Source organism: Protopterus annectens, chromosome 17.part0 (genome assembly GCF_019279795.1).
Source record: "Protopterus annectens isolate FY-2018-M chromosome 17.part0, PAN1.0, whole genome shotgun sequence".
Classification (NCBI taxonomy): domain Eukaryota; kingdom Metazoa; phylum Chordata; order Ceratodontiformes; family Protopteridae; genus Protopterus; species Protopterus annectens.
Window position 1 is genome coordinate 815,161,810 of NC_056751.1, and position 22,500 is coordinate 815,184,309.

The 22,500-nt window shown below is 39.5% G+C and overlaps 1 protein-coding gene across 1 annotated transcript in view; it reads right to left on the reverse strand.

Annotated features, from left to right (window-relative positions):
- Positions 1-22,500, reverse strand: part of SBF2 (SET binding factor 2) — a 3,151,758-nt gene that overhangs the window by 1,387,500 nt on the left and 1,741,758 nt on the right. Inside the window, exons 15-16 of the mRNA XM_044058929.1 lie at positions 16,384-16,497; positions 15,129-15,257 (exon numbers count right to left, since the gene is read on the reverse strand). Coding sequence (XP_043914864.1) covers positions 15,129-15,257; positions 16,384-16,497 — 243 coding nt within the window. The remainder of the gene's footprint in view (positions 1-15,128; positions 15,258-16,383; positions 16,498-22,500) is intronic.

Sequence of the window (22,500 nt, forward strand, 5' to 3'; positions counted from 1 at the left end):
GCTTTATCGTGTGTGGACAAGGACTTTGCCAATAGACAAAAGTGTTGGGGGGGTATAAATGCACACCATCCCTGGAAAAGCTGTTAGGACTGTTGACCATCTCCTCCAAAATTGATATATATTGTATCCCATTTGAATTGCACCAGAAACTATGCCAGTTGTTAAAATCAATCATCTTTTGTTACTACTGGAGGTAAAATGCTGCACAGGGCTAAGTTCTTACCCACCTCTGACATATTCTGAGAGCTCCATCATATTTCTGTCTGTATACAGTCCAGGGAGACACATCTTACATCATTTACACCCATGTGTACTATGACTAATTTACATATGCACTTGTAGTGAAAGGACTTGAGTGAACGCATGATGTGGCAAATCCTGGGTCCTGATATGGTACTGACCATGACCAGCAGTGTGTCTCACAGTGGAGTCTCCTATGACTAAGATGTTGGGTTGTGTAGGTTTGCTTTACGGGTTGTCATGTCGAGATGCAGTGAGTCATAGATGCATGTTTCCTTGTGGGTGCTACTTTAGTGTTCCCAGGTTGCTGTGGGTACTTGCTTCTATAGATGCATTTGGGAGGTCTTTGAGTTTAAATTAGATTACTTTAAAAAACTCAGCATATGTGGGACAGTGTATTTAGTTTATAATGTGTGTGGTAGATATAGTGCTGTTTTATGTGTTAATGATGACTGATTTGGTATTTGTAGTGGCTGCATGAGACAGCAATGCCTCCGATAACATTGTATAGGTACCAGTTTCACAGACTATATCAGATTGTTTAAGAATTACATGACGGTTAGTAAACATGAGTCAATTACTAGATTGTTCCAGGATTCCCATTTCTACCAAGCTAGTTACAAAGACAGATGGAAAAGGCAAATCTATTGTTCCAAATGCGTACTGCACAGGCTAAAGGAAGACTGTTAACAAAGGGTTGTAGAACTGCTTTACTTCGGGGATTTGTGCATAACAGTGACAAATTAAGTCTAGACATGCAATGCAATGCTCCTCTGCATGAAAAGCATTGGTTTGCCACTTAAGTATAGTGTGCTGAGTGTGAAGGCTGCCAGCCTAGCCAAACAGAATTTTGGAGCTAATTCTGTCATCTGTAAATATTAATGTAACAACAGTACACTCTGCTGGCAGAAAGATGACCAAGTAAAGCATGTTGTGACCCTTTGATCTAAAGTCGGCTCCAGCCCATCTAGATGAAGACATTATTTCTATTGTTTTAACCAAGATTTAAATTGCTAGATTTAAACATGTAAATGTATTTTTATTGCTCTGCTTCCTGACCAGCTGCAATATAACAAAAGGAGTTGTTAAGAATGTAAATGTGGTTCTGCTAGCCTGGGAACCCAGGGAAGTGTTAAGAATGATGTAATGGGAACCAGGAATGTGATTTTAAAAACAGAAATAATCAGAGAGCTTTAATTATTTTTGTCTCGACCATCCAACTCATCAGCACTCTGCCTGTTTCTATATGTAAGTTATCTTAGACTTGTGTTTTCTCTTAGAAATAGCTATAAACTAGAAAGATTAGTCTAAGTGTTTTTCTGTGATGTCAGAACTGAACAACCAAATTATTTTAAGTATTTCTCTGTGATCTCTGAACTCTTGACTAGTACTGTGTAGTAAGTATTGTCTTGTGTTTTTATTAATTATTATTAAATATTTTAAAACCTTTCAACTGTGGCTGTTTTGTGTAGAGATAAGTTAAGCTCTAAGAGTACATTGCATGTATATAAGGATCATGCACCAAGTCACTCTAATAAGCTTTGACTGTTTAGTTATACTATCAATTGAATAATAATATTGCACAGTAACAACTGGACACCCTTTTAAGGGTCTTTGAGTAGCTGATAAATATTAGCTGGGTGGTGGCAGTGATTTTTACCATATAGTCTGGGTAAGAGGGGCACAGCTGGAGAACCTGTGCCAGCCTTCCTGAGAAGTGTCTGTGTGGTTGTATAAACTCTTATCTCAAAGTGTGTGTGTGTCAGCTACTTGGGCAGGGACATGAAGCAATGGTTGGACAGAGAGGGTACTGGAGATTTTATCCTGCCCAGTTGGCTGAGATCTGGACCCTATAGCTGTGCCAGTGGGGAGTCTTATTGGGGACTGGGAGAGCAAGGGAGTGGACAGCCCCAGACTGACTGTGATCTGTGTGTGCTCATAAGGGAAATTCCACTTTACTGTGTGCATTTGTTATCCTTTCCTCCTATATGAGACGCCCCTTCACTGGTGTAGTGGTGAGGATTGAGGCTCCTGGATTGCTGGGCTAGGGCACGAGCATCACATATTAATTGTTTGGCAGTGGTGGGATATCCACACCACATATTAATTAGTTGGCAAATACTAATTGGCTTGTAGTGGTGTGTGTAGAGTGAATTCTTGTAGCTTGTGTACAGTGAGCTCTGAAGGTGTTTTGTACTCAATCAGCCAAGCAGTGACTACTCAGAGTTCAGATCACAGCTGTTTTATTACTTTTGTTAGCTTAGTTAGTCAGGGTGAGCAGGCAGCATGTCAGCAGAGGAGTATGGAAAGTTGACAAGGAGCCATCTGGCATATATGTGCCAGGCTAGGGGACTGGTGCATAGAAACTTGACTAAGGTAGACCTGATTGCAGCCTTGGTTACAGCTGCATCAAAAAACAGCAACCAGGAGGACAATCAGAATGGCAGTGGTGATATAATACCCTCAGAGAATGGACATCTCAACCTTTCTGCAGAGGACTTAACAATCCATCTGGAGCTAAAGAAACTTGAGTTGGAGGCCAGGAGTGTGGAAAAATAAGCAACCGAGAGACTGAGGCGTTTAGAGAGGGAGGGGAATGAGAAACTGCTATGCCTGGAAGCGGAGGAAAAGGAGACACAGAGGCAGCATGAGAAGGAGATGCTGTCTCTTCGTCAAAGTCATGAAGGTAATGGGGAAGGGAGTAACTGGATCCCAGAAGCACAGCAGGTTGGTAAATTTCTTCCACAGTTTAAAGAGGGGGATAATTTTGATAGTTTCATTTATATGTTTGAGAGGGTATGCAAATTGTATAGTGTTGACCAAAGGCTCTGGGTACGGTTCCTGACCCCCTTATTCCATGGTAAAGCTGTAACTGTATTGTCAAAAATGTCCAATGTTACATGTTTTGATTATACTGCTGTTAAAAAGCATTTGTTAGAATTGTTTAAGCTAACACCTGAAACGTATAGGAAAATGTTTTGTGAACACAGACACAAGTCAGATGAAAGTGTGTGTGAATATGTTGCTGAACTGAGCACTTATTTCCTTTGGTGGGTGAGTGGATGTCAGATCACCACTTTGAATGGGCTGGTGGACCTTTTGGTGAGGGAGCAAGCCCTTAGCACTTTGCCTGAAGACATGAGGATCTGGTTAGCTGACAGACAATGTGCTACTTCAGATGAGTTGGGGAAGCAGGGAGACCTACACCTGGAAAGCAGGGCAGCCCTGCACAGGAAAGGGGCCCCCAGTACTGCTCAAGGGTCTAAATAAACCCATGGTGGGTAGCACAGACTGCCCCAACAGAATCTGCCAGTAGCAGGAGAAGCCACTAGTCCAGGTACATGCCCAGGACCTAGGGTTAAATGTTTTGAATGCAACCAGTGGGGCTGTGTGGCATTCAGGTGTCCATGGAGGCAAGGCAGGAAACAAAAGGTGAGGGAGCCAGTAAGAGGGAAAGACAAAATGCCAACAGTAGGTTGTCTTGAGACAACAAGGGTACTGAACTACAATCCTGCAGATGTCCTGATAGGGAAGGATTTGGATGAGACAGTACCATGTGCTTATGTAGTTACATGCAGTCAGGCTTGGAGACAAGCATGTAGGTCTGGTAGCCTGGGGGAGAACTAGACAGACTGCATACTTGCAGCCAGGACTGGTGAGGTGGCTACTTCAGGAAGGGAGCTACCCTGTAGCAGTGAGACTGAAGGTGAGCCACAGCTGCTTCGGGGTACTGATGGTCCCTTGGACAGAGTGACTGCAAAGGTAGAGGTGAGGAGTAGTACCCAGGCTGACAGTGAGGCACCACTGTCAGAGGATGCCAGACCTCCTGTGGAAGGGGAGCTGGGAAGGGTTACAAGGAGAGAGTTGAGACAGGCTCAGCTCTCAGACCCTACATTGCAAGGCCTGAGGCAGGTATCTAGGGAGGCACCTGAATCGCAAGGGAAGGGGGAATCTGTACACTGGGACAACGGGTTACTATACAGAGAGTGGACCCCTGAGGGAGGGCTAGAAGGTAAGAGAGTACAGAAGTAGGTAGTGCCTAGAGCCTACTGTCTGGAGCTTCCAGCCATAGCTCATGATATTCCTTTTGCAGGTCATATGGGCATAAAATGTATTAAGAGGCATATTACACAGAACTTCTATTGGCCTGGAACTTCCAGAGATGTAACACGGTACTGCAGGACCTGTGAGCAGTGCCAAAAGGTAACCAAGGCAGGAGACAAGGTGAGAGCTCCTTTGATGCATTTGCCTTTGATTGAGGAGCCATTTCAGAAGGTAGCTATGGATATTGTGGGTCCTCTGAGTACCCCAAGCTCCACAGGGAAAAAATATCTTCTAGTGGTAGTGGATTACGCTACACGATACCCTGAGGCAGTGGCTTTGTCAGGTGGCAAATGCTCTGTTAGAGATTTTCAGCAGACTAGGTTTCCCAAAAGAAATACTGACTGACAGAGGTGCCAAGTTCATGTCAGACCTGCTGGCTTGTCTGTGGAAGTCCTGTGGGGTGAAGCACATGAAGACCACCTCCTACCATCCTTAGACTAATGGTCTTGTTGAGAGGTTAAACTCTACAATCAAATCCATGCTACGGGCATTTGCAAATCAGTTTAAGAGGGAGTGGGACAAATACATGCCCCATCTGTTGTTTGCTTACAGAGAGGTTCCCCAGGAATCCATCGGTTTTTCACCCTTTGAGTTGCTGTATGGGCATAGGGTGAGGGGACCTGTAGATTTAATTTGAGATAAGTGGGAAGGTGAGTGCAAGTCTCACAAGGAGTCTGTTGTGGCATACATTGTAAACCTTAGGACATGGCTCAGGGAACTGATGGTCTTGGCCCAGAAGAACATGGCAGAAGCCCAACAGAAAAAGGTGTGGTATGACAGGAATGCTCGTGCTAGAGAGTATGCTGTGGGGCAGCAGTTAATGGTTCTCATTCCTGTCAGACACAACAAGGTGAAAGCAGCCTGGGAGGGACCCTACAAGGTGGTATGAAAGGTAAGTGATCTTAATTACATGGTGGAACTGCTAGCAGAAGGCAGGGGCATAAATTGTACCATGTTAACATGATGAAACCTTACCATGATAAGGAAGCCTTTGTGCTGAGCATTTGCAGTGGACTGCAGGAGGAGTCTGTGGGAGACCTGGGGACTGATCTCCTCAGTGAGGCTCAGGCTGACACCTCAGTGGAAGGGGTAGCAATGTCCCAGCAGCTATCTCCTACCCAGGTTTGAGAAATCCAAGCAGTGTTGCAGGAATTTGGGGACATGTTCACTGGGAAACCAGGGTGCACCCACCTTGGGCAGCACCAGGTGGATACAGTACCCTATAGGCCTATTAGGCAGGCCCCTTACAGAGTGCCTGAGAGAGTCAAACAGACTCTGAGGGAGGAGGTACAGGTGATGTTGGAAGTAGGGGTGATTCAAGAGTCCAAATAATCCCTGGGCCTCCCCGGTGGTGCTGGTGCCAAAGAAGAATGGCAGCACCATGTTCTTTGTGGACTACAGGAAATTAAATAGTCACACAGAGTCAGATGCTTACCCCATGCCTAGGATAGATGAGGCCCAAGAGCACTGGGTGGGGCTAAGTATCTTACAACCATTGATCTTACCAAGGGTTACTGGCAGGTGCCCTTGACTCCCAGTGCTAAAGAGAAGTCAGCCTTTGTGACTCCTTTTGGCTTGTATGAGTTCACAAAGATGCCCTTTGGGATGAAGAAGGTCCTGGCAATGTTCCAGAGGCTGGTAGATCATATCCTAGTAGGAACAGGAGGCTTTCCTCTTCCTTATCTAGATGATATTGCCATCTACAGCCATTCCTGGCCAGAGCACCTTCAGCATGTCAGGGAGGTGCTGAGCAGACTACAGAGGGCAGGGTTAACCATTAAGCTGAGCAAATGTCAGGTGGGTAGGGCAGAGGTCTCCTAACTAGGACATAGAGTGGGGAGTGGTAAGATAAGGCCAGAACCTGCTAAAGTGGAAGCCATTCAGGCATGGCCTGTTGTTACTAAAAAGCAGGTGAGAGCATTTTTGGGGACAGCAGGGTACTACAGAAAGTTTCTCCCCAGTTTAGCTGCTCCCCTGGCAGACCTAACAAGGAAGAACATGCCAGATAAGGCAGTGTGGACCCCAGCATGTGAGCAGGCATTACAGAAGCTTAAAGAAGCTTTGGGAGGACACCCTGTATTAGCCAGTCAAAATTACAGCAAATAATTTGTTGTGCAGGTGGATGCTTCGAACCATGGGGTGGGGGTTGTACTTAGCCAGATTTCTTCAGAGGGGGAAGAGCACCCAGTGGTTTATCTCAGTCATAGGCTTCAACCCAGGGTGGAATGCTATGCAGCTGTAGAAAAGGAATGTCTAGCCATAGTGTGGGCACTGCAGAAACTTTAGCCTTATCTGTATGGAAGGAAATTCACTGTTATGACAGATCACAACCCCCTAACATGTTTAAACAGAGCCAGCCAGCAAAATGCCAAGTTGCTAAGATGGAGCCTGGGGTTGCAAGCATATGATATGTCAGTGCAGCACCACAGTGGGATTAGCAATGCCAATGCAGATGTGCTCTCAAGACAGGGAATGGGGTAAGGTATATTCAGATAGACATACCTCTCTCAAGCAGCGTTTCTCAAGGGTCACTTGAAAAACTAGATTGAGTTCTCTGGGGGGGGGTGTGTGTGAAGGCTGCTAGCCTAGCCAGATAGGATAGAAGTTTGGAGAAACTTCTGTCTTCTGTAAATATTAATGTAACAACAGTACACTCTGCTGGCAGAAAGCTGACCAAGTAAAGCATGCTGTGACCCTTTGATCTAAAGTCTGCTCCAGCCCATCTAAATGAAGACATTCTTTCTATTGTTTTAACCAAGAGTTAAATTGCTAGAGTTAAACATGCAAATATATTTGATTGCTCTGCTTCCTGACCAGCTGCAAGATAACAAAAGGAGATGTTAAGAATTTAAATGTAGTTCTGTTAGCCTGGGAACCCAGGGAAGTGTGAAGAATGATGTAATGGGAACCACGAATGTGATTTTAAAAACAGAGAGAATTAGAGAGCTTTAAATGTTTTTGTCTTCACCATCCAACTCATCAGCACTCTGCCTGTTTCTATATGTAAGTTATCTTAGATTTGCCTTTCCTCTTAGAAATAGGTAGAAACTAGAATATTAGACTAAGTGTTTTCTGTGATGTCAGAACTGTACTACTGAATTATTTTAAGTATTTCTCTGTGATCTCTGAATGCTTGACTAGCTCTGTGTAGCAAGAAGTATTGTCTTGTGTTTTTATTATTTATTATTAAATATCTTAAAACCTTTCAACTGTGGCTGTTTTGTGTAGAGATAAGTTAAGCTCTAAGAGTACATTACATGTATATAAGGATCCTGTACCAAGTTACTCTAATAAGTCTTGACTGTTTAGTTATACTACCAATTGAATAATAATATGGCACAGTAATAAATGGACACTCTTTTAAGGGCCTTTCAATAGCCGATAAATATTAGCTGGGTGGTGGCAGTGATTTCTACCGTATAGTCTGGGTAAAAGGGTCACAGCTGGAGAACCTGTGCCAGCCTTTCCGAGAACTGTCTGTGTGGTTGTATAATCTCAAAGTGTGTGTGTGTCAGCTACTTGGGCAGGGACATGAAGCACTGTTTGGACAGAGAGGGTGCTGCAGAGTTTAGCTTGCCCAGCTGGCTGAGATCTGGATCCTAAAGCTGTGCCAGTGGGGAGTCTTATTGGGGACCAGGAGAGCAAGGGAGCGACCAGCCCCAGACTGACTGTGATCTCTGTGTGCTCTTAAGGGAAATTGCACTTTACTGTGTGTATTTGTTATCTTTTCCTCCTATATGAGATGCCCCTCACTGGTGTAGTGGTGAGAACTGGGACTCCTTGATTGCTGGGCCAGGGCACGGGCATCACACTAGGAGGTTGACTTTATAGGGAATGATTCAGATTCTAATTAGCTGCATTTTCAGGGGGCACAGCTAACTGCCTATGCACTATGAGCAGCTTTAGAAAAATGTGATGACTTTAAGCAAGCAGTAACATTCAACAAATATTCAAATGGTCCTGGGCCAATCTCAAAACAACACAGTCTTAGGTTTTTGAGAAATCCCTAGCATAGAAATGGCTTGACTCCGTCTACTTCCACTAGAGTGCAAACCAAAGTTTTCTAACTTTACGTCACTGAAAATATCCCAAAACATGCAAATCAAGCAAATAAGCAGTAAATTATGCAGGCATGGTGCAGATCAAACCAACAAAGCAGTAAATAATGAAAAAAAACAGTGCTCATCCAGCAATTTAACAACTATTAATACAGAAAACAAATACAGTAAAAGAAGTTCTCTTCAGACTAGCTTCCCCACCAGATTCAGTAAAAAGACTAAAAATGTCCCTTTTGCAAAATTTCAGCTACAGGCTTAACTGCAGGCTCCCTAAGTGATCATAATTCCATATATGCAATTCAACAATGCAACAACAGCTGTGAAAGCATCTCATAGGACCTACTTCAAAACCTCACAAATTTCAATGTAACTTCCTTTATGTCTACAAATCAACTAATCTTCCCAAACATCTTGCGTCTAGATCAAGCAAATGAAATTTTTAATTTTAACTTTCTATCAATTCTCTATAGTCAGGTTCCAGTAAGGAAAAAAAGTGTCAAATCCAGTTCTGCCCCTTGGCTTACTACAAACATTAATCAAATAATGCAAGAAAGAGTTAAAGCATGGAAACAATTGCTAAAACTGAAACCTCACACAAGACAAATAGCATCTCATTCAAACTGACAAAAGTATTCTTCACCCAACTCCATAAAACAATCTTTCCACCCAAAAGATTAATGGCCAGTAATAAACAAAATCCTGAAAACTGTTTAAAAAAAAAAAACTACAAACCCCTTACCAGATTAAATAAATCAAAATACTGCTCAAAAATTCATCTACCACTTCATCCCATTAACATCTACAGCCCTAAAGAATCTCAAAAAATCAAATCAAATTTAATTATTTTAAATTTTTCCATTCAATTCCTTCACATCCCACTTACAAAAGTGTATTCAATTCATCTGACATGACCTCACTGCTGTGAAAAAAATGTTACTTTCCTCCATCAGCATATTATCTATAACATTTTTTTAGTTTCCTTGTCCTTTTGACTTTCATCAATAACAAACAACGTTTTACAGTTCTATAAATTCCTTTCAGATTAGTTTTTAGATGGGCATCACATCTGCCCTTTTTGAGGTTTCTGCCTTATCCACCAGTACAAGAAACAAATTAGACAGGTATGCAAAGGGCTAATATATCTATATCTGTATTGATCTGCATGCCTCTTAATCTCTTAGAGCAAGAAATCTGGACAAAGCCATAAAATAAAAATGGGACAAAGGCCCAAAAATAGGAACAATTTTTAAATATTGCTCTTACAAACTTAGAAAGTTGATAGAATAACAGGTTTTGCATTACCATGAATTTCTGTCATTAATTTTGAACTTCAATTTTTAATGATTTAATATTAATTTGCCAGAAAACCACAATTTTATGAAAAATGGACCACAATTATGGGGCCAAAATCTGTAAAGTTGAGAGGTAAGTCCGTCTGTAGTATCTTGCACAGTATCCAAGCCATTCTCTGACCTTTATCTGCTTTCAGGTCAATTTCTATTTCAACCTCTTCCACAACGTGCTACTTAAGCTGTCTTAAGAAGATCTGGTTTACCTGTTTTGTGTTACTAAGTTTTTTTAATCTACTTTGGCCTTTGTAATGACTTCATACTCTGAATTTCAATCTAATAAATATCTGCTCTTCCCTTTTGTGCTAACTCTAATTTCTTACATACCAAGTTTGTCTTTTAAAACTCGAGTGACATTACCAGACTTCTAAAGATATCTTCTTTTCCTTTAGCAAAACACAGTTCCAAAACAATGGAATTTTACTTTTTTTATAAATGTTCCATTTCTGAATTCCTAACTCAACTAATCTAAGGCAGTAAACTGTGTCAAAATGTTAAAAAAGTGTGAAGAGAAAGAATGGAATGCACAAAAAAAACTTCACTTTACAGACTAGGGTTGCCACCTTTTCAAAAGCCCAGAGTGGGACATTTTTTGCAAAAAATAGAATTTGTAGGACAAATCATACCCAAAGCTAGTGGCAAAGGACTGAACGTGTCTTTTTTCCAAAAATGACAGCTTATTCTTCTAGAATTTGACCTGCTTGTGCTGTTTCACATAACATTTAGGTGTTTCAGATACAAAATAATTGTTTTATGTAAGTATTAAAGGCATGCTAGGAAATTTTTTGTAACAAAATCTCAGGACATTTGTTATTTCCCAGAGTTTTTTGCAGGATACAGCTGTCCAAATAGGAACAGTCCTGCAGAAACAGGGACACGGGGTAACGCTATTACTGACTGCCCCAAAGCCATACCACTAAATGTAATGCTTTCAGCAGTGCCAATCACTTTAATAGCACATTAACAATATATGAGAGCAGCACTCAATGCCTCTACTACCATGTCCTCGGTGCAGCACTCTGAAAGCAAATCAATGTTCTGGTGCAAACAAGGCAGTACAAATTCCTATCAATCCATTACTCTTTGCTTAACACAGGTCCAATAAGAAACAGTCCCAGCCACTTTCCACAGCTATATACACACACAAATACAAACATATATATATATATACATACATACAGACACACATGCACATACTTATGCATATACATTACATATACATGTGTGTGTATATATACATATATATATACATACATACAGACACACATGCACATACTTATGCATATACATTACATATACATGTGTGTATATATATAAGCCTCATTGGCCTTGAAGCTAAAAGGAAGCAAGTGAGCCCTCGTAAGCCCAAACTTATGGGCTTGTAATTTGACAATCCACTTGCCTATAGTGTATATATATATACATACACAGACACACATACACATACTTATGCATATACATTACATATACATGTATATATATATACATATATATAGGCATATATATGTGTGTGTGCGTGTGTGTGTATATATATATATATATATATATATATATATATATATTTACACACACAGACACACACACACATATGTGTGTATATATATATATATATATATATATATATATATATATGTGTGTGTGTGTCTACTTCAAATCATTGAAGTTTCAGAACGTCGAACATCACATTGTCGAAGATAAGGATATTTTGCAGGCACCCTAATGTTATGGACATCAGGTGTAATTTTAAGTATAGACAAACTATCCACTTACATTGTATTGATGAGGTCAGAAAAAGGGCATAACATGGCATGCCTACAGCTGGTGGGGGTTGGTTTTAATGATCTGCGTATACCAATAAAGCCATACAAATAAAAAGTCATGAGTGCTGAGAAACTGGTATGTCCTTAAGTGGTCATCTGCATATGTACCAATGGACTCCACTGTAGGCGGTTTAAGGTACTATAAAGTGAAAGCTCTAGCTTGGTTGGGTCTTTCTTGAAGTTTTTGCTGAATGATTTGTCTGTGTGACCTTTTTATCCTCAGGTTTGGAAGCTGTAAAGAACTCAGGCAACTATGGGCATTTTCAAATTTTGAAATGTAAAGATGACTGAACTTTGTAATTTTCTTTTCACTAATGTGACATGATGGTATATAAGCTTGAATTTTTGCAGCAATGCAATAAAGATGGAAAATATATAAAAACATATATAAAGCTTGCAGTAGATATGCAAAACAGAACATTTTGCATAAGGCTATGTTAAAAACACTGCAGAAGACATCTATATGTTTTATTATATAACTGCAGCTAACTACAATTGAATATGCCACCTTTTTTCTGTGAGAGCAGGTAATTGTTACTAAAGAACTGCAGCTTTTGTTTTTTTTTCTGTATTGGGAAGGTACAGTCAAAAGTGAACACACGTACTTACAAGCAGTTACACTGAACAGAAAAGAACGAGGTACTTAAAGCAATTAATCATGGGATTTTTCACAAAGAATATTGTCTGCTGTTTGAACTTGCCTGGCAAGTTAAAAGGAGGGACTCGCAGACCAGAAAGAAGGACCCTTTTTGATCTCATGCAGGACAGACAGACAGGGATTTGTTTGGGAAGATTTGTGCTAATTATATACCTCCAAAGACAATGCCCAGGAAGCAAGTGACATGACCCTCTTTGCTGTGAAAACTCTTCTCTTTCTTTTAGGACCCAGTTCACAAAGACAATTTTGGAAATGTCCTTTGTGGCATCTTAATGAGCGTCAAACCCCTTCTTGAGGTAGTTTGTTTCATTTTACTTGCCTGTTGTATTTTTTCATTTTAAACAGGGGTTGTTTAAAAATGATTATTATATGTTTCTTTGTGCAATAATCTTACTTCTCTGTACATTTAACTTTTAAACTTTGCTGCACAGCTTTTTTTCTGTTTAAGAATTCTATTTATTTAACTGTAAATGCCTACAGTTGATTATGTATTTATTTACTTATTTACTAATAAAATGGTAATGACAACAGTTGGTGTAAGGTGCTGTCATCCACCTAAAAGTAAAAAAAAAAAACTCTTCGGCTAACATTATCAATAGCTTTTGCAATTCAGGTGGTTCATTTTCCAGAAGAAAAACAGCAACTGGAATTTTCTAAACCTGATGTTAAATGGTGGCAATCTACATAAAGTAGAAGAAAGTTAAAATACTGGAAAGCATTATTAGCCTCTCCTATAAATGACTGTGTGTTTGCATGTGTGTGTATGTGTGTGAATAATTCAATATTTGCTCAAATTATAGTTACAATGGATAAGCTAGCTAGCACTGAATTCAGAAGAATGTGCAAAAAGGGACTGGGAAGCCTTGGCTTATAACTCTACTCTGTGGTTATTCAGTGTGGAGCCTATTTAATTATGAATGGTGTAAGTCATAGGTCAAGGGCAACGATGCATATTTCCTGTGTGTTCTTAAGGCCGCACTATACTTAGCTGCATATAGGGATTTATACATATATTTACATCTTAATTTATCTAGTGGTGATGTTTATCAATATATTTGTCATGGCAATGTAGCAGATCAAAAGACCACAACTCCTCTCCCTAAGCATGTTGCTATTACAAGAAGAACTACAGGTTTAAAAACAAAGTACTTCATTCACTGTACATCTTTTTGTTTGTGAATGCTACAGCATGCTTGCTTACATCTGGAGTGCGATGCCAGTTCATACATGACCAGCATAGCAGGTCATAGACAAACATTTTTATTTTTCTGTGGTGGCCCATTCAATAGCTAGTGCTTCAACAAGTAATATATGGTCCACAGTCAGACTAGTGCAATGAGCAGTGTTGACATTTTGCAGCTGACCTGAATATTAATTTTATGTGTCAACATTTTGGGAGGTGAGAAATAGATTAAACACAGAAACTATAAATGGCACAGTCAAAAAGGTTGTAAAGCGAATAATCAGACTGCCTGAGCATGAAGGGGTAACACTATAGGCATTTAAGTAGATACATTAGTGATAAAATGCAGATACACATGTAGTATTAAATAAAAGAATGTTACAGACATACATACAAATATTTCAAACATGTGCATTAATGCCTTTGAGCCTATCAATATACCAAAAACATTTGCTCCTATTATAAGTGTCCAGGCTGTATACTGGTGCGTGCTTTAATGTGATTTGGTAGTCTGTTCCATGCATCAGCCGCTCTCTCAGAGAGCTAATTAGAACACTTCTCATTCTTATAGAATCTTCTATACAGGTTATCTGATGATTCTCTACTACTTTTTGATAACCCCAAACATTCCCAGAGGTAGTTGTCTCTAAATGCCCTATACACCTAATTAAGATTTCCTCTTAGATATCTATAAGAGACACTGTACAATTTCACATATTTCAGCCTTTCATAATAACTTAAATTTTCACATCCATGGATGCCCTTGGTACATTTTCACTGTACTCTTCCAGTTTACTCATGTTTGCTTTCTTATAAGATTTCTATATTGTTATTCCATACTCGAGTTTGGGTCTAATGTAACTAATAAACAATGACTTCATCATTTCTGATTACCTAGACTTTATAAATCTTTTTATACAACCTGTAGCTTTATAACTATCATTAACCAATTGGTTGATATGATTAAAATACTTAAAGTTACATCTACGCATATACCCAGGTCCTTAAATGAATCTACAGTTCAGTCACTTGTGCTGTATTAAATATTTTAAATAAATAAAAATATATATTAAATATTTTAAATGTTTTCATTTATATTTTGTATTAAATATCTTTCAAGTTATGTCTCCTAAATCTTATATGCTTAGTTTTTGATGTATTTATCAGCAAATTTTTCTCCTGTGCCCAAGTTATAAATTTAGTCAAGTTCTTTTTTGGATATGCCCTGTCTGTAACACATAATCCGTTTACCCAATTTTAGGTTATCTGCATACAGACTGCAGAACACTTCAGATGAAAAAGATAGATATGAAAGATACAATCTACATATGGGCTTAGGACAGAGCCCTGTGGGACACCCTAACTGTAACCAAGAATTTCACCTGTCCAGTTGTTGTATGATGCTTGTTATATCCTATCTGTAAGCCATACAGCTATCCATAACTGCTGGACTAAATATAGACTAAATATGGGCTGCACTATATTTCCATGGAAATAATACTACTATATGTAATACAAATGTAAAATAAAATAAAATAAATAATATGATACTTTATGCTGTGAATGGAAAGGAATATATGCTTTTATTACCACAGTGGAATCAAGACTTGATAACCACACAACTTCAAGTAACCTCATCTTTCTAGGAAATGCTCAAGAAAGAAATTTCCTTTCAATCACACTCAAGCAGTTCAACTGAAAGTAGGAAAAACATACCTCATCAAAGAGATCACAGGTCCTATATGGTGGTCCTCTTTCAGACACAAACCCAACAAATGCCATTCCATCCAAAACCTTCGTGAGGAAATCATTTTCAATTAAACCACGTTGTCCTAGGAAGGCTGCCTACAGTGATATCATAAACAAAAATAAACAAACAACAAAAATACACCATACAATCTAAGAATGACTTAGCAAAAATATCAACATGTGTTACCATTTGACATTAAAAGCAAAGCACATACCCACTTATTTCAAATTCAGACTGATGTTACTTATAACAAAGCTGGATTTAAAATTAAAAAAAAAAAAAATCAAATAAGAATGTCATGGTTGTCATTGTGCTTGGACAACACTGATGGTCTTTTAAGGGTAAGTATGTGGCTCATCGAAAACCTTTCCAAGTAAATGTAACACAACTGCAGTGGCAGGTACCCTGATTAGCTGTGTACAGGTTCTATCGCTATTCCACGTACCTGAGAAATGCTAGTAAAGGATCCTTAAAGAAACTACAAGAATAGTAAGATCATTAAAAAGGTAGTTGTAGTGAGGTCAGTCCTGTCCAACTCTTATCAGAAAAAACTGAGAGTAGGATTAAGTATTAGCAAATAATAGCTGTATTACAATGTGTAATTTTTTTTCTTGTGGGAAACAGCAACCCAAGGTATCGCCATACACTTAATACGGACCAACCTCCAGGAGTTAATACAGAAATTAAGGCATCGAGAATAAAAAGAAAAAAAACCTGCAAGTATTTTGCCATTTTCAATTATTAGTGCATTGAAAAAATGCACCTCACAATGAACTCATGTAGAGCTAAATTAAGATTATCTCCTTAGAACGTAAACACTTTCATGGATCCCACTCCATGATGCAAATGGAAATTAACAGTCACACTTACGTTTTGCATACTAACTTATACAAAGGCTTTACAAATTCAAGGCACCAAGCTGATTACTGGTGTTCAACCATGATAATTGTATGTGTGTGTGTGTGTGTGTGTGTGTGTGTGTGTGTGTGTGTGTGTGTGTGTACTGTCAACAGAAACTGCCAGTAGAAACATCACTGCGTAATAACAGGGCTGTGTACTACTACACAAATCTTAAATGTGAAGTCATCTATGCAACGGATGAAATGTAAATATATACCACAACTCTATCAAAACTTTGGCTGAAAAACAGTGACAAACAATCAGGTTTTCTAGGTGTTAAGCTATTATACTTTAAGCTTGAAAGAGATGCATTTAAATTACCTTATGAAAGCGTATCACAGGCTCAGCGTGTATTCGTATAAGCTGCAAACATGACCTGTAGCCCTGGAAAAGCCGCGCAAACAACCTTAAGAAGACAGCTCGCAGTTCCTTATCCTGCAAAGTAGATTTAAAATCATCATAATGACTGACAGCTAAGTCAAAGAATTGTAAACAGTGGCTAAAAGTAGTTTTGCTAATAAAAAAAAAATTGCATATCAGAAATACTGACTTTTCCAACTCATTTTAAGAATTTTTAGAAGACCTACTTAGGAACATAAAAATAAGGTTTAGGTACCTACTATTCATTTAAGAGGAGGACATCAGCGAAATTATCTTTGTAGTTACAATAATCATCTTCAACAAACATCTTTAGCGCATCAAAACAAAATGATCTGCTCATCACTCTTAATGACGGCACATGCAGGTGTCAAAATTTTAAACTGTTGACAGGATAGAGCCCTAATTTCAGTAGCCCAATTTCAGTATCATCACAGAAAAGCCCATAAGAGTAAGGTAAATGAACCCAGACAGTAAAATACATCTGTACGAGTAGAACATAGTAATCTTACAACATCTCAGTAATCTCATTTTACTATAGATTATACTGTGTGTTCACACTACTGTTAATTACACATGTAGATATGAGAAGGAGAGGAAAGAGGAACAACTAATACATACATACATAAAAAAATGACAGAAAGGAATGAAGGGAGAGAGACAGAGAGAGGAATGAAAAAAGGAGGTTAAAGAGCTTAAGTAAAAGGGTACAGGCAGATAAGAATTACTGATGGAGTGTGTTAATTGGCAGAGCTAATTCCTTGATCTGCAATGGTTATCCCATTTCTGATGAAGCCTACTTCTATATGTGCAAAATCTGCATGTTTGACAGTGGGTAATACATTCAATTTCAAAGATGTTCTCAATGAAGTACATCAATGCAATCACAATAAATCCTCCACCTTGTATTTGTAAGGTAAACATGTTAGCCATTATGTCAACCTCTCTCCCGATGCTATCCTTATTCAAACAAGGAAAACCTGTGTAAAGTTCAGTAATGCCAAAACCAAGGCTACGACCGCTGAAAGCCTTATGTACCTCCATGTCTTTGTAATTATTACTTCAGGTGAAAGAAAACTGGAATGTGTGACAAGACTGCACAGTGTGGCTGCATGTCATAATGTCCAACTGACAACTGCTACAGAATCAGCTTTTACCACTTGAGGATCACTGTCTGAATCGAGAAGCATATATAAAAGTGAAAGGCCTAATGCTATTAGGTCTTTAGTTTCACCATAACTGGATTACTGTAATACTTTTTTAGTTAAACGTGACACTCGTGGATTTAAGTACCTGAAGGAAGTACAGAACGGTGTAGCATGTCAAACTGGTACATAGCCTGATGGCCAGAACATTCACTGTCTAAGTAACAACTCCTGTATTTTCAAATCCCAGATAACTAAGTCTATAGTCTGTATTAATTTAAGAAACAAAACTGAAATTGAATAATAAAAATCTTTTACAAAATATCAAAACAAATATACAGTTCTGTTAGGGATTTACCATAACTGTGGATGTTTGAATATGTTTACTGCTGCAGTAATAGCTCTTGGGACTTTTGCTGCAGAAGTAGTGACAGCCAGCCTGACATCCACAGCTCGGTATGGTTCACACACATGGCCAAACAGACTGACATCCTGATGTCCTGGAGGGACATCAGTGTTATAAAGGAGACATTAGTCGAGACTACCTCTGTTTTTTTTTCTTACCTTGGCAATGTAGTTTTTTATGATCTGAATTGTAAGGCAGGACACTAACTGCACTGGTGAAAACAATCTCTGGGAAAACAGTCCATAGAGAAGGCTTCTAAGCTGCCTCTCCAAGATCTAAGCAAATCTAAGGATGGACAGCATCTGGTCAGAGTACACAGAGGGAAGACAGGAAGAAGGGTAAAGTAGGGTAGCAATCCAAAGGTTTACTGTCATTATGTCGATTCACAGGCAGTCGAGTAGGAATACTGTTGATGCACCTCTGGGAAAGTTGGAATACCGAATTCCAGCATACCTGACACAAATGCCAAACATCAAAACTCCCTACTGCTCTGGACTCAGAAACAAGCATTACCATGGATCCAGAAGGGGGAAAACATACGACAGTTGTGAATGTTGGTGTTCGACATTCCATCTTTCAGGATGCAGGACCTCACACAGGTGGATAAGACCACCTGCTAGATGACATAATGACAGTAAACCCCCATCCAAACATAAGGATGCCCACAGAAAGTACAGAAGCATGCAGGAGGGAAGGAAAAGTTACTGAAGTAGTGAACTTATTTGTACATCTACATTTTCACTAAGTTCCTAACAACTGCACTAAACTTACTGTACAGTTTACTACTGCAGTAACACCTCTTGGGAAGATTCCAAAACTTTATCGACCAGTGGGCGGCTGGCCATTGGGAACAGTAGGTTGCAGGAACTGCAGCAGAACGGCCATGAAAAATCCTGCCCTGGCCCTAGATACATGTCTATATTGTACTACATGGGGATGGTGTGGATTGATGAAGGTATGGATAGATGACCAGATAGCCACTTTCAGGGATAGCCTGGGTACTGACCTCTTCTAAGGACGTTAGTGGTGACTACAGTAGCCACAGTGGACTGGGCTCAATGTAGTCTGGCACTGGTTTGCCAAGAAAAGATTAACAAAAGCAAATAAAGTATGCTATCCATTTGAATATGGTCTGTTTTCCAACAGGCCTCCTGTTCTCTCCCTTTGCAAAAGGAGTGAGATGTTCAGATCCTCTTATTTCTTTTGCTTGTCTCAGTAAAATCAGTTGGTTATGCACATCCAAGGAGTGTATAATGCTTTCCCCACGTACTGGGAGAATGAAAATAAAAAAGAAAGATGTGAACTGAACTGAGTTAGCCTGCTTTAGACTGAATTCTGCTACCAACATAAATATGAAGACAGGATGAGTACATGTAGAGTGGCAGTATCCTTATGTAATATGACAAAGAATTCTTTGGATATGAGGGCATGACAATTCTGAAGTCCTTTTAGCAGAAACAAACTGCCACCAAGACAATTTTCCCAATTCAGATATCTCTGTGGAGTGGAAATTGCGGACTGAAAATTTGGGAAAGTAAGTTTGTCCAGAATGTAGTTGAGTATCTATGCTGCAGTAAGTTCTTTCTTAGGAGGCCTGAGGTGCAGGACACCTTTGATGAACTACTGGTTGACATCAAAGAACAGATCAGGAGATCACACTGCAGACAAGACGAAATGGCTAAAAGACATACCTAGACTGAGGTGAAAGATAATCCCATTTTATAAAAGTCTGGCAAATAAGTGAGGATCAAAGACAAGGAAGCTGTAGTTGGGGTCCTGAACCCCTCTACGGCAACAAGGGGATGATGTATTTCATTTATTTAGTTATGACCTTCTTATATTTGGTTTCTTAACCTTAAATAGAATGCAAATATCATCGGAAAATGTGTGCTTAAAGGGAATGAGTGCTTAGGTTTTGTAGATTTGTGCTCATGAGTGGCCAGTTGCTTTGCCTCAGAATGTCCAGACACTGAAACACAACTAAAGGCTCTGTCTTTATTAGACTCAGGAGAAGAATGAAATAATATTGCCTAGGCTAAAACACTACTATATTTACTATTTTGCCTGTTCTCCTTTATCTTTTGTATAACCTTGGGGATTATGAGTTTTGCAGGAAAAGCAGAGAAAAACAGACCACCTGAAAATGTCTGTTTGCTCATACTGGTATCAGTCATCCTGGAACAGACTTTTCTGAATTTTTTTTTTTTTGTAAAGAAGCAAAAAAGTTTGTCTCTGGCACATACAACCAGTGAACCAAGTCCAGAAATAAGTCCCTGTTTAGCATCCACTCATAGGGGCCTGCCTCTGTTCTGTTTAACTGGTCTGCTAAGGAGTTCTCCTGAAATGGAATGTTAGGAGCCACAAAGGTCCTTATTAAGTCCTGGGACCAGTCCTATGCTAGCACTGCCAACTTGCAGAACAGCTAAGAGATGGCTCCTTTCTGCTTGTTGATGTACCATATCACTCTGGTGTTGCCTATATGGATGTCCAAGATTCCTTACTGTTAAATTGTCTTGAATGCCATGATGACTAGAATGACTTCCAGAATTTATTTTACAGTGGTATGTCTCCTTCTCTGGGTACTGTTTCAGTCAACATGAACACTCAGCTTTCTTGAATGGGCATACTGTGATGCATCCAAGGAGTGGTGAAAATGTGGGTATCAGGACCCAGCTCGAAAGGAACCCTTGAATGGAAAGCACTTTTTGCATGTAACACAGGACCTCTTTCTCGTTGCACAGTAATAGTGATATGGGGCACTGAGGGAAGAGATTTGCTGGCAATCTCTCTTCTTGAGTACCACTGCATCTTTCTTATATGTAGCTTTGTCAGGAGGCACTATCAAAATGGACAGGCTATGTAGCCTAGCATTAAACAGTTTGATAAGAAAGCACTCAACCTGAAGGGATGAAAGCACTCTGTTACTCTGCATCTAGCAGTGCCTTGAGGTACGTTTTGCTGGCCAAAAGATGGAATTTTGGAAGCTTTAGAGACCAACCTACATTTTGAAAGCAAATTAGAGTAAAACATAGAGCCTTCCAAATCTACTTAGTTGCTTCCTGAATGAGGCAGTCATCCAGGTAAATGTAAATATGAATGCCATGGGTTCTGAGTCAGGTACTTAATAGACATCCTAAGTGCAGCAAATAAACTAAAGGGAAAAGTGATGATATGATGGTGGTAACCCTCTAATTCAAATATGAAAACCTGTCTGACAATTCTGCTACGGGAATATGAAGGTATGCATCCTTTATGTTCAGGATAGACATGTACTCTTAGGAGATGAGGAGAGGAAGCAAGTCTTCAAGTCCTGCAAAGTTAGCATTCTGAAGGTTGGTAACTTTAGACACTTGTTTAGCCTTGAAATGTCCAAGATGGGTCTCAATGTGATGACAACTTCTGTTTCTATTTTATTTTATTTTATGTTTGCTTGGAAATAGAACTAGTCTGCAGTAGAAGCCTGTTCCTACTTTCCTGTATTGCTTTTGGTACTCTGTTTATTGCTGCCTGCAAAAGTAGATCATGTAGCAGGGGTTAGATGAAGTGTCTTGACCCTTGAAAATCAGGACACTAGAGAAACTTTGGTCTTTTTTAAGAAATACAGTCTTTTTCCTTGCTTTAAAATTTGAAACACCTATTTTTCATCTAATTATTTTACAAAGAGCCCTAAATGACCTCCATGCTTCGGGTGTGGAAACAGTTTGAAGAACAGGAATTGAGGAGGGGTGGATTAGATTGTGGTTTAGGAGGGATGAGCAAGGATAAGAAAGACACGCTCCTTTCTCTGGGTCTTGGCCCTGAGGGTCCCCTGCATGTTTTCTTTTCTTTTTAGCCAATTAAAATGTCTGCTTATTTCCATTTTCTTGCCCTTGGTAGAAAAGTCAGCTTTCTATAGAGTAGCTATTGCTGCATTTTGATGTTGGAAAGTAAAACAACTGTTTTACAGACTATACAGTCACCACATTTCCCTTCACCTTTAAGCACCTTTTCTTTAAGGAATTTGAAGAGAAGCTCCTTCTTCAATGAGACATTACAGAGTTCTGCTTTAACATGTTCTTGCAGAGGCACGTCTTCAACCCAGTGGGTCTACACAAGATTGACCCCCATAGCTGATGTAACCAATGTAGAATTGAGGTCGCATAGTTCTAGGACTAGTGATACATATAAGACTGCACAGAAGTAAAGCAAGGGAAACAGTTTGCAATACTTACCTGTATCCCCCTCCATGTCTGCATGACCTCCAGCTCGATATGCTAATGGTGAACTGGAGCCACTCATTGAACAGGACTGACAAGTTCTGTTAACACTCAACAAGAAGGGTATGCAACAAGAAGGGTATTGCCAGAGTGAATCTGTATGAGCGCTTAACAAGAAAGGTATCGCTGAGTGAGTCTCTAGTAGTGCTCAACAAGAAAGGTATCGCTGGAGTTAATCTCTGTTACTGATCAACAAGAAAGGTATCGCTGGAGTGAGGCTCTGTTAGTGCACAACAAGAAAGGTATCACTGCA